Source organism: Cyanistes caeruleus, chromosome 5 (genome assembly GCF_971803275.1).
Source record: "Cyanistes caeruleus chromosome 5, bCyaCae1.hap1.1, whole genome shotgun sequence".
Taxonomy (NCBI): domain Eukaryota; kingdom Metazoa; phylum Chordata; class Aves; order Passeriformes; family Paridae; genus Cyanistes; species Cyanistes caeruleus.
This window is the reverse complement of record NC_141705.1, coordinates 10876585-10890323: the sequence shown is the minus strand read 5'-3', so window position 1 is coordinate 10890323 and position 13739 is coordinate 10876585. Positions and strand designations below refer to the sequence as shown.

General features: G+C 37.7%; 1 protein-coding gene across 1 annotated transcript in view; it reads left to right on the top strand.

The window, feature by feature from the left end:
- The window catches only part of HTRA3 (HtrA serine peptidase 3), a 25329-nt gene extending 11590 nt beyond the window's left edge, over positions 1–13739 (top strand). Inside the window, exons 5-9 of the mRNA XM_023925812.2 lie at positions 2555–2587; positions 3242–3356; positions 9688–9736; positions 11434–11529; positions 12761–13739. Of these exons, the coding sequence (XP_023781580.2) occupies positions 2555–2587; positions 3242–3356; positions 9688–9736; positions 11434–11529; positions 12761–12926 (459 nt within the window). The 3' untranslated portion in view covers positions 12927–13739. The remainder of the gene's footprint in view (positions 1–2554; positions 2588–3241; positions 3357–9687; positions 9737–11433; positions 11530–12760) is intronic.

Sequence of the window (13739 nt, the reverse complement as noted above, 5' to 3'; positions counted from 1 at the left end):
TCAGTCTGTCCCTGTCCCTGCACCTGTGCAGCATGAAAGTGCCTGCCCTGAGAGATGAATCCACTAAATACAAGCATCTTTGTTTAACATCAGTGAAACTCTTTTTTAAAAGTCTCTGCATTGTCTGTAAGTTGTGTTCAGACAGTGTTGTGAAGGGCATGATAAATAAAAGTTCTTCCTTTGAGGTTGTCTGTGAGGATGCTGCATAGGTTGGACTCTTAATTCTGTAAATCTCGTGCAGTAACATAGTTGTATCAACCAGCAGTAAATCAAAACATTTCTCTCTCTGCTTGCTGAGTTGCTCTGGTCAAGGAAGCTGTAGAATAGGGCCAAATTTTCTTTCATCTCTATTCATTAGAACCAGATGCAGTAGTCAAATTGAGAGTATGTGCTTCAGTTTAATGACAGGATACCTGGGTAGGAATGTAAGGAGAGGGCTGGGTTTTTTTGTGTGTTCCCTTCGCACATCACATAATCAAAACAAGAATCAAGGTGTAAAATAACATAAAGTTTGAGGTATGGTTTGGAGCTAAGTGTCCTAGCATTGCATGTTATGTAGAAGTACATTAAAATAAAATTGCTTCAGAGCAGTTTGGGGTGATCCAAAGAGCATAAGTGAAATCCTTGGGTGTGTGTTTAGCTTGTACTGCGTCTAAAAAGAATACTGCATACATATCTGAGGTGGAAAATGGCCCAAAATTTTATACCTTAAATCTGTTACACATTGAAAGGAAAATATTTTCAGGATTTATTTGTTGGACATTAATGTCAAATTTGACATGTCAAGAAATAAACACTGAGTGTTTTACACACAAAAAGTGCTTCACAAATGGTTATTGTCACAGACTTGTTGAGAGAAATTGCATGGGGAGGAAAAAAGGTAATTATTTTTTGTGCTAAGTTATGACATAAAAGTGACCTTTATCAAAAAGCTTATGTATGACCCAAAGCTGCACCTCTCTAGACATTTAGTTGGAATTACTCTCTTCAGCTGTGCAAGGAGAGTAAGAAAAACTTAGGCAAGATTGGTTAGCTGGGAGCATACACTGAATTGGTAGTGGAGACAGAATTAGAACATGGGATTCTTGACTTCTTTCCTGTACACATTTTTCAAGCTCAGACTCCTTCCTTGTGTATGTACTTAGACATTTGCTGCTCTCCAAAGCTAGTGAGCAAATTTAGACAAGGATAGCAGAGTGTCAGATAAAGCTGGACCAAAGGAAGAGTGATAGCAGATGAGGTGAGGAAAGTGACACTAAGATTGAATTGCTTTGCCATCTGAGACCACAAAATATGAAGATGGTCCCTGGCATAAGAATGCTTTGTGCTTAGCTAATGCACTCATTTTCTCCTGAGAATGGGAGGAGTTTGAGAGTTGGTCTGTGCAGAGCATTCCTGTGGTTCTTCCAAGACTTCCCTGCAGGAATGTGCATGCAGCTGCCTTTTGAGAAATGCTGGGACAGCAGTAGCATGGGGCAAGAGAAAACAGGGCCATAAGGTTCTAAATGCAGCTATATTGCATATGCTGAAGGTCTTTCACATTCTTCAAGCAGAAGACAAGAGAATAAAAGATGGTGTGCTAAGCAAGGCTGAAAAATCATTATCTTGTTTTTTTTGTGCCAGTCAGACATGAAAATCAAGTGTGCAGTTTCAGGTCACTAGAGAGATACAATATAAGGAACTGATCTGTTTGATTAAATTTGAACTTTGAAGCTGTTTTATAAACTTCAATGTCTTTTTTATTCTCCCAAGAATCTGTAAGGTTTGCCCAGTGCTATCTAGATGTAAACAGTTTGTGTCTCACTTCTCTGTCATACATCACTTAGCTTTTGTTTCTTTTGAGTGGTAAGTTGCTGCTCTTGGCTGTTTTGCAAACCTACTCGAAAACTCTGGCCTCACTCAAAAACAAATTTTTGAGCCAGCATGAGGATGGACAAGCAACTTCTCCAACTCTCATTTCCTGTGGTCCTGTTGCATGTTTCCTTTAAAGGCCATTAGGTATTAGGTAATTTTGGGCTGCTCAGAGCTGCTCTATGCCTTCCCTAGAGAGGCGTATGTGTCTGTGGTTACTAAATCAATCCTTATGTAGTTGCTACCTCATAGCAATATGCTGTGATTAAATACGTAAAACACTGTATTCTGCTCCAGTGGAGAACGAGAGACTGACAGTATTACAAAACAAAGTAATGAGTAAAATAAAAACTGTACACCTCACTGAAGTATAACTTTAAATAACAATTTTTTCAAAACCTTGTTCTGACAGGCTTTAGAAAAAACAAAATACTAGTTTTAGCTGTTCAATGTCTTAAACTTAGGGTCTGCCTATTTGGAGTGGCTCCTAACTTAAAGCCTGTTTCTGAAAAGAAAAAAAAAACTATAATCATGAGAGGGGTGAAGGAGTAGGATAAGACATACCTGTAATCTTCTGTAATCAATATTGTGTCTGTCAGTGCTGCCTGCTTCATTTACTTAGAAAATAAGGACTGTTTGTAATGAGAATTGCATTTCCAATAGTGAAGTATTAATTTATTGTTCCCTTATGTCATTTCTACAGTATGGCAACTCTGGAGGACCTCTAGTTAATCTGGTAAGTTCATGTGACTTGGTTTTGTTGGATAGTTGGTTTTGTTTCAAGAACTAGTTTCATGTTGGTGGAGAATGTTCTCTTGGAAAGAGTCATTTGTCATTCCAGCTTCCATTCATTTAGCAAATGGTAGACAGCCTGAAGTTAATGCAGAATATGCAAATTAGGTCTCAATTCACACACCGTAGGAAAACATTTCCCCATTGAGCACAGAAAATTTTGCATAGCAGTGAGGAATGTGGGGTCTAGGAGGAGCAGTTACGCTCATTCACACTGTGAAGCCTGGGATGCACAGCAGACATGGGGCCTGGTTAACCCACACAACTCTTGCTTTAGATCAGCACTGGTTTTGCAGGTCAGTGACTTGTGGCTGTAGTGGTAATAATGACTCCATTGCCCACTTGGCAGATGGAATCTCACTGAGTGGTGGGATGGACCTTGGATGAACACACTGTACTGTGATCACTCTGGCCATCTCAGTTAAATGTGAAATTGATCGTGAATCAAAGCCCAGATCCTCCCTTATATGTAGTGTTTATTTCTTGAGTGATTACAACACTCTAAAATTTCTTAAACCAGCTTTTAACATGAAATGCTAGGCAGGGAGCTGAATCCTGTACTTAGGAACAAATTTAATTGGGTGTTGTCTCTCAACAGGATGGTGAAGTGATTGGGATTAACACCTTGAAGGTCACAGCTGGAATTTCTTTTGCCATTCCTTCAGACCGTATCACTCAGTTTCTCACAGAGTCACATGACAAACAAAGTAAAGGTATGGTATGCAGGAGACAGTGACATCTTCCAGTTATCCTGATCCAGGTGAAGTGCCAAAAGACAGGGGTCTGGGATCCTATTACTGAAAGGAGCAGCATCTTTTTCCATTACAGAGCATCATAGACTGTAATGAAATAGAAAACAATCTCAGAGAAGTGGGAGAGACTTTTTATTACTCATACCCCCAAAGAGCAGACAGTATCTGTATAAATATGGGAAATAGGGCCTCTGAGAATAGTGAGGACACAGATGAACCATCACTGTCTCAAGAGATCTTGAGAACAGATGATCACTTGTTTAAAGGAGTTCTATTCCCTTCTTTTCATTTATTGTCCAAGCAAAAAGATTGAGGTATAATGTAGCAATTAAGGTAAAAACGTTTTTAAGCACCTGTCCACAGATGGGGTGTAGTCCATAGAACCTGGCCTATATTTTATCATGGTCATGTATGTCAGTGCTATATCAATCAGATATACTGTGACAGACTGTCAGGCCCTGGTGGAAGAAAGGCTTTTACTAATTCATGAATAAATACATGGAAAGATGGGAAAGAGACAAAAAGAAAGAAAGGCTCTCTGGACCAGAGAGCATATAAATCTAAGTATTTTGGCAATGACAACTGCAGTACTTCAGACTTTTTTTTACATGCCTGCACCATATCTGTCACCCTGTTCTAGATGTCATACTACAGGCTACACAGCCAAAGCTGATCTAGTAATGCTGCATCCAGGCCAAATCTTCCTTACCCTTTCACTTGCCAATTTATCTGTCCACACCCTACTACTCATCTTTTACCATGAGTATTGGCTGCTGCTTCTTCTTCTCATGAATCTTTTTGTTATTAATCTTGTCTTCTGCTGAGTTCATCCAGTTCCTGATGCCAGGGCTGTTTCCCTACACTGTTGTCCTCTCAGATACTGTTATTTCAGAAACTTCCCTTAGTCAGCGGTTTTAAAGGGGTGCATCTGCTTGTATACATGAGAGCATCACAAACCTGATGGGTCCCCTCATCTGTTTTGCTGAGTGCCACAGATTGTTATTTTCACAACATTGTTGATTTGGGAGGAGAGGGAGGAGTAGATAAAAAAAAAAAGTTAATTATATACTGAGAAGTGCATTTTAAAGTAGCTGACATAATTTTGTTTCAGTCAACGTGTCAAAAAAACCTATTTTTTCACCCTGGTTACTAACTTGTTGGTTTCTGAAACAAACAGGTGTCTCATTAGTGATGTTACTCTTTAGAACCAAACTGCTCATCCCAATCCAGGGAGGAGCAATAGCTCAGCCTGCAGGCTTGGCCTAGAGACATGAACTCAAGCCTTGTGCAGAACTCACCATCTCCTGGTAACGGGCTGGAAACTCAGTGAAGCTTAGAGATGGCACCACTGAAATCAGTCACCTTGCTCCTTCAGGCACCTTTATCTCCACAGGATGATGAGCCCAGCTGAGGGCCCAGAGACAGATTTGCCCATGGAAGAGCCCTAAGAAAAAATTATGGAAGATTCAAATTTATACTGTGTTTATAACATACATATTTTTTTTTCTTATCATAATACCCTAATCAAGAGGATTCACACTTTCCTCTTGGTGTCAGTGTGACTGTCACTGCTTCAAATAAATGGGGGCAATTTTATTATTTATTTTATTTTCCAATTTTTTTTTCCTTTTGCTTCTCTGAAGTATGTTTTATAATTTTGCTGTGGCAGAACAGTCAGTTAAAGCCCTTGGTGCATAGAGAAAATTTCTAGGAGATATTTTCACCACATATTTGAGACTCAGTTTGCATTTTTTAGGCCTTTAGTAATTGTTCTCAGGTTTATTGTATAGCTGCTATTTTTTGGCATAGTGAATTTATAAGCAGAATTTTAGAGATGTTTTTATCATGTTTTCTTCCAGTTAAGTTTCAGTAATTTCAATGGGATCCTCCCTTATGGTACAATTAGGTCATAGAAAGAAGTTTATGGGTATTACCATTTTGTTCTTAGTATAATATTGCCTGAATATGATAACATTCCCTTAGGATACCACTCTTTCCAGATTTATTTTGGCATAGAAGATACTCAATTGTTTAATAAACTGGAGCTTAGTCTTTTGAATCTCAGTTAGTCAGATAACTGTTTCATATAGGAGGCATATTTTTTAAAATCTCATCCATCATATAAAGCTGCAAATACCTGATCTATTACAGAACAGGAGTGGAGAGTGAAGAAAAGGAGAGGATGTCATTTGAATGAAGAATTTGCACTGATTGTTATATATACATTCTGTATTACCTAATGCATTGGTAATATATAATAGCACCTAATATATTTTTGACCAAAGACTTGCCACAGCCTTCATAGAGATGTTGGTCTGTTCAATGGTTTGAAGGCCTTTGCTAATTTTGGGGTTACCAATGATAAGGTTAACATCATTTTATAGTTAGGAAATCTTAAATTGCTGCATTAAGTTAAGTGTCTCCATCTCAGTTTTAACCAGCTGTGGTATTCTATGTTTCTGTCTGGAAATTATCTGCATAATTAAGGATTGATTGATATTATTTTTAAAAAAAATTTTTTTAGGAATTTCTCCATTTTGGGCTTGGCTCTATCTATTCCCAGTTTAGACTTGAGCAGAATAGTAAAACTAGAAAGTCTTTTAGAAATAGATGCTTTAAAGTGGAAATCAGTAAGTCAGCAATTTGAAAAAATATTAAAGAGAAAATCCATCTAAAAGGTCAGCTTGGCATCTAACATACTGTAAGCAGAAAAGTGAATAAACCTTGTTTCAGCTGGGCGTGGGGAAATGGGGGAGTTCTGCATTGGCCACACCCAACAACTCATTTACTTGAATCCCATTTTATATCCCCAGGACCTTGTATTAGTTGCGTTAAAACAATATTCTTACCTTTGTATTTGAATGATTATTACTCATAATAATTACCACAAATCATGAGGGTTGCTTAGGATCCTTGCTGAGTGTAGATTCAGACCTGATTGAATTCAGCTCTGCAGTTTATAAGAAAGGGGCACTGCACAGAGTCCAGCATTATAGGCTTGAGCTGTTTTCATGGTTTCTGTTTGGCAGTAGAATATCTTTCTTAAAAGCTTTCAGGGCTGCTCATGTAATCTTCAAAATGAGCTGGGGGCAAAAGGAATTAGCAGAAAAATAGAAGTCTTGCCTGGCACTTGAATAAGTAGTGCGGGATCCATTTCTTCCTTGGAGATCCTGGCCTCACTGAAATCAACTGCATTGGGTATAATTTTGAGCCAGAGTTACTCAAGCCCATAGGAGTTTGAGTACATGACCCCTTAATTAGGATTTATAAATTCTTTTTGCTACTGTTTTATAAGTCATAAGCATTTCTGCCTTCAATTGGTGTTTATCTGTCTGGTTTGTATCTCTATTATTGCAAACATCAATAAATAAAGTTTAATAGTAAGGCAAGTGCTTTATTTACTGTGGAATAGAAATTTCTGTGACTAGTGAACTGCTTCTAGATACTTGGTGTCAGCTGCTTGTGACTTTTTATTAACACTAAGCAGATTTAAGTTTAAGCTCGTGGTTGAGGCTGGTTTACTTGACTTTGTACCTCTGTACCAGTGTTTAACCTGGCCTGGTGTTTACAAAAATGAGATAAGATTTGAGTCTTTCTCTTCTGTGCTGTGCTCCAGCTTTAGCCACAGTAGTTTCACATTTGCTAAAGCTGATTTTTCTAACATACAAACCTTCTTTTAACTACTTCTGGGACTGCACCCTGGTGATGTGCTCCTTAGATTTATGACATCACTTTACTCCAGGTCTCTGAATTACTTTTTCTTTTGCCTCGTGATTGCACAAATTGCCATAATGACAGGTTTTGAGACTTTCTATTCACAGAGCAGATGTAATATGACAGTGTAGTTCCAGGTGCCACATTCTGTCCTGCCAGTGTGACTCAGCCCCAACATCACCATGCTATGCTTTGGGAGTGTTAAAACACTACTACTGTTTGTCTGTGCCTGTTTAGTCTCTGCTGATACTTCAAAAAAGATGGATGATTATATTCCCACTAATCATTGTTGCTGAAAACTTTGTTTTTTGTTGAAGGTGTCTGACTTGGGTTAATCAGTGGAATGGATTTTTATGAAACTGAAGGACTGAAATTTTTTTACTTGTATTCTGACACACAAAATGTCTGGAGAGGGGAAAGAGAGGAGTGTATACTCTGCTGCTAAAGTAACCTATGGCTCACACTTCTTAGTTTATACAATACCCTGCTACTCTTACAGTAGGAATTGCTATTTGCAGTATGGCAAACTTACTGCAGAGAGAGGACAGAAGGCCTTTTTGAATTTCAGTGCATCAAGGGAGTGAAATAATACTTAGACCTGCCAAAAGATGAAGGTAGAATTAGAATTTTGGTTGGGAATAAGTCTTTAGTTGCAAGATTTATTTTTTTTTCCCTAAATATTTATGTTTAAATATATCATTAGCCACTGGGGAAGTAATTCCCTTTATCTGATTAGTGTAATTTCTCCTGTGATTTTTCATTCTTACTGTTCTGTTTCTTCCAAGTCAATTTCTCTTTTCTCTTCTTTCATTTTAATTTTTCATCCATACAAATATTCCTAGCTCAGGCTCTGGAGTATCTTTGTGTTTCTACAAATTTCTGTGTCATAGGTGATGAGCAGCATCAAATTGTTTAATGCAAAGAGAAAACTATCACCAGAGATGCTGTCACTGATCTTACAAAGGAAATTTCATTATTTAACTGTCCACCTTGCATGGACAAGGGGATTATTTTCAGGTGGGAGAATTATCATGTCTGAATATTTTTAAAAAGTGAAAAATTACATTTCTGCCATGAGGACTGGAGGAGCACCATGAGCTAGTTCTTGGTCATGTCCAAAGCTCTTCACGCTTCAGATTTGAGCAATTGAACATCTTAACACTCTTACTATAGCTGATTTTGATCTTGCTAGTTTTACTTTAAAATAGGGGAGAGCCAAACATTTCAGGGCAAAGTAGGGATGACAGTTATGGATGCAAGATTTTTCAGAGTGTAGTAAATCCAGTGTTTAGTAGTCAACAGTTTGTGACCCCAATCAGAATATTTGGCATGTGTAATATTCAGAGCTAAGTCCTTTACTTGGCAGTATTTTTCTTGGAAAGAATCAGAGCTAGAGAAGACTGTGTACATCTCCTTTTTCCTCATGTGAAAACCTGGAGAAACTCAAAGATCTTGTGAAGTCGTTGTGCTGGAACAAGTAAGGGGAAATATCGTTTCACGCCGGATGTAACTGAGTACTGCAGCGCTCGCTTCAGGAAGTCATCAAACTGCATTTTTTTTTCATAAGACAGCTGTGCAGTATCATGACTTACTAAAAGCCAACTTCAGAAATGTGCTGTTCTTCCTAGAGGAGTGACTTCTCACCATTTAAAATTCCAAAGAGTCCTGGAAAATCGTAGAATTATAGAATAGTTTCTATTGGAAGGGACCTTTTAAAGGCCATCTAGTCTGACCCCTCTGCACTGATCAGAGACACCTTCAGGTTGCTCACAGCCCCATCCAAGCTGACCCTGAGTGTTGACAGCTGGGAGATCTACCACTTCTCAGAGCAGTGCGTTCCAGTGTGTTACCATTCTCATCATAAAAAATTCTTCCTCATACCTGCTGCCAACCTACCTTCTTTTAGTTTGAAATCATTACCCTTCCTGACTTTATAAGACCTCTTTAAATACTGAAATACCTTGTTAAGGTGTCCCTGGAGCTTTCTCTAGGCTGAACAAATCCAATTCCCTCAGCCCATCTTCTTAGCAGAGGCACTCCAACCCTCTGGGTATTTTTGTGATCATTTTGGCAAAGGTCTACATGTTTTGGTTTTTTATTTTAAATTGGTTTTTATTCCTTGGGTTAGAAATAACAAGCCATTATAATCAGTGTGAGTCTTCTGATTGCCTTTTCTCTGAAAAGTGGAAATCTAAATTTTTTTAGAGTCCATTTCTACATTTAAATGAGAATAGTGTATGATAGTCTTGACCAGTTTCAGATTAAATGGTAGTTGGCTATGAAATTTTCCATTTACTGAATTCATGTGATACTAGATCACAGAAGTTTCCTGAATTTCCTGAAGGAAGAACTCCTATGAGCTTTCTCTCTTACCCTTAGTTGCAGTGACAGGGATAGTCATTCTGTACACCAAGGGTAATAAAAAAAAATAACTTTAGTACAGATGTACGTGATTTTGTTTAGTTTTGTTAAAATCTGATACATTCTGTTTTAATTTTCAGGTATTTTGGGTCATCAGAGCAGTTGTTTTTGTCAGGGTTTGCCTAAACTTCTTAAATATCCTCTGTGTTCCTTTCAGATGGGAAGAAACGTTTCATTGGCATCAGAATGCTGACAATAACACCTGCGTAAGTATCTTAGAAAGGAGATTGTGTGTTCATGCACACAAGATGTGGTCAGTAGTGGTTCAGAACTTCATTCATCTTTTGTTACAAATCTCCAGAGATCCAGAAATGGGCATTGGCTTCTAGGAAATATGCAGGCATTTACATCATGCAGGTGAAAACTACATTCTGAGAGCTGGAAATTCTCTAAATACTGATAGTGGTGGATATTCTGCTGATAGCTGAGGGAAAATAGGGAGAGCCTGAACACAGATTTTGGTTCTTGACAAGGATACCTGGAGTTACACCAGGTTTTAGCTGACATTTAAACGAAATGGTTCTTTCAGGTGAGTCTGAGTGCCAAAATCAGCTGATGGAAGGTTTGGTGGTGTTTTCCCAGTGCCAGTGGAGGCCATATGGTGTGAGGTTTGGTGCCTAACCATTAACTAGGAAGAGCTGCTAAAGTGCCAAACTAAAGCTTTGTGTGCCTTCATGTTAGCAAAGCCAGAAATGGACACCTTCCTCTGGCTCTTTAGTGTGTTTTTCCTCTTACATTGCTTTGTCTTGCCATTACCCAGATAAATTATTGGATAATAAATATGGGCTCTTAAGCTGATGTTCTTTCCCAGCAGTAGGCATGTTTCCAATGTGGCAAAATTAAACAAGACAATTTGCAGCTGGGGTTGTAGTAAAGCCATCTTTTTCCTGAGTTGCACTCCTGCAGTCCTCCCTGAAGGGTCAGATCCTCAGCTGGAATGAATCAGTGTAATGGCATTAACATCACTGGTGGAGAGAAACTCAGAATGCTTCTCCTCATAATTGTGAAAACAATGTGAGATTTTACTGCTTTTGGAATGTCTAAGGAAGACATGCAAGATGTCTGCAGGCCTGTTTTCAGAAAAAGACCACTTCCCTTGTTGTGTTTGCTTTAATTATTCAATTGTTAGCTTCCTCAGTACTAAATCAGATGAAGAGAAGCTGTGTAGCCATTTTGGCTTGTTTTCCTTCTGAGGGACCCCAGTTTTTAATGGCAGACAGCCCAGTAATCTGTCCTTGGTTTAAAATCTTTCAAGAAATGGGTTTTAACCCACACTGTATGCAGACCTGAAATGATGTCATCATCTCTGAAATGAGGGGATGTTTGCAGAGGCTCTGTTTTGCAGTGGGTTCCTGTCTTCTTTCTATAGAAAGTAATGTGCAAAAAATTGTTGATGACAACTTGAGGAAACTGAAGTTTCCAGCTCTGATCTGTCTTCTCTCTGGAGTTATCAAAAACTCTATTGTTCTAGATCAAGACAAATTAGGAATGACTTGCAAAATAAAATAGACCAAAAAGTTAGCAAATTTTTGCCTTGTCATTCATTACCCAGCATTAATTCTTTGAGCAGAAAGACCTTTTGTCCCTGAGAGTGCTCCTGTTGTTGTGCTCTTGAACAAGGCCCTCTGTGCTACTGCCACAAAGAGCCAAAGTCAAATTCTTGCTGATGTACAACACCATTAAGTTTAGCATGCTTTGCACAGGTAAGGATCTTAAATCTTAAATCTTAAAATTTATGTAATGTTTTTTAATCCAAGTTTAAATCCCCATATTTTCATCAGAGAACCGGCAAATGATTATTTGTTAAGTCTTTTACTTTTTGTTCCAAAAAGTTTAAATAAATAAGAATGTTTATATGCTTTTGTAGTGCAATAAATTCTGTATAACTTTGTTCTTCTTTTAGCTTGGTGGAGGAGCTGAAGCACAGTAATGCTGATTTTCCTGATGTCAGAAGTGGAATTTATGTACACGAAGTTGTTCCAAACTCACCTTCTCATAGGTAGGTAGATCATGTTATTTTCTTCACCACAAATAAACCATCAAAGAGATACTGGAAGGTAATATTTATTTTATATTCAAGTATTTTCTCATACCAGGCTTGATCTGTATTTAAACAATAAAAATCATGCCTTTAGGTTTAAAATATCTTGCTAAGATTCTGCTCACCTCTACAAAAATTAAGCATTTCAGAACTATTTAAATCATGGAATCATTTAGTTTGGAAATTACTAAGTCATCAAGTCCAACCACGAACTCAGAACCAAGACCACCAGTAAACCCTGTCCCTAAGTGCCACTTCTACCCATTTTTTAAATACCTCCAGGGATGGTGAGACCACCACTTTGCTGGGCAACCTCTTTCAGTGTTTAAAAACCCTTTCTGTGAAGGAATTTTTCATATTATCCCATCTGAATTTCCCCTTGGACAACTTAAGGCCATTTCTTCTTGTCCTGTCACTTACTACTTGGTAAAAGAGACTGCCACCCGCCTCACTACAACCTCTAATGACATTGTGAAACACTAAGAGTGTACAAATAAAAAGAGCACCCCATATACAATGACCAAATTTGAGGAGTTTTGTGAAGGATGTTGAATATTAAAAAACAGGTAAGGTTAAGCAGGAATCAGAATAACATTCACATAAGGCACTGTCAGAGCTGTTATCTGAGACAGTACTGAATCTTAAAGGAAGAGGCTGGTCTTTGGAACAGTTGCAAAATAAAATATTTCTAAAAATGATTTTAGGAAAATCAAAAGCAAAAGTAATAGAAGTAGCTATTCAGGATTACATTTGAACAGCAAGAGAGAAATAATTTCCCAGTACTTTAGCTGGTACACTTTACTTGCCTTGAAATTTTGAGGTTTTAATTTTCACTTCTTGATCTACATATTCATGGAATAAAAGCATGGTCTTGCAAAAGGACTGAGTAAAGTGAATTAATAATAAACAAAAGCCTTTTCTGTTTCTGACTTGCTATAGTTTTGTAGAAATCATGAAAAAATTGTTTTTCTTGTTTAAGAAGAAAATCCTCGATGAAATAACCCGAGCCTTATTTTGCATTTAGCAAGTCCGACCTGTTATTATTTCACAGTCAGAAGGCTGGAATTTCCCTTCAGTGGAGACTAAGACAAATGAAAATTCGTTATATTTGCAAAAGAAGTGGTGAATAGCCTTTGTACTTTACCTCTGCATAGAATGAATCCTTAGTGCCATTTTCTTGTCTTTGCAGAGGAGGGATCCAAGATGGAGATATTATTGTGAAAGTCAATGGGCGTCCTTTGATGACTTCCAGTGACCTGCAAGAGGCTGTGATGAATGAATCACCTCTACTACTTGAAGTTCGAAGAGGAAATGATGATTTGCTATTTAACATTGAGCCTGAAGTTGTCATGTAAATAGAGTTGAGGAAGCTCTCACCATAATTAAACTCACTTATTCTGGAACACTAGATACCTCCTTTACAGCTACAGTAATTATACTTCCTGTTGACTAATGACAAGGTGGACTAACTTAATTGCCTGAGCCATTTCTGTACATAGTAGCTAGAATGACTTCAAAGATGCCATTTGTAGAAGATTTAAATTTCAAAGGAATTTAAGAACTGTGTTCTGGGTAGGAGGAGACAAATTTTGGGTGGCTGGTAGAAATGGGTCCCACTTCCTGTACCTGCAGATGCAGAGCAGATTCAATTCTACACATTGAAAGATCCAAATACTATTTTAAGTAAGGAAGAATATAAAAGGGGGAATTATTCTTAAACTACAGTCATGGCTGCAGCAGACCCAAGCTATTGCAATGCAAAATTGAGCTTTTTTTTTCTTTTCCTTTTTATGTAACTTTTTCAATGTGAACCTATTATTGGCAAAACTTGTATTTGTTCTTAGTGCTTCTGTGCTCCATGTTGATGCAGGTAGATGAAATCTGTAAATATTGAAAGGAGCAAAAATGGTATCAGGCTATAGAGTGTTACACCTAGGTCATGCGATTTTTGGAATATAGTAAATGATTCTTATAGAATTAATGCCTTTATATATAAATCAAAACGATGTGCTGAACAAAGTTAAGTTTGATAAAGTGCACAGTTTTTAAAGAATTTGATACAAACTTGTTAGCATTTTTACTGGTAAGCTTTGCTGTAAAATTGTTACACTACTTTTGGCTTTGACTGTATGTTTCTACTGTAAGGAGATTAAAGTTTACACAAATAA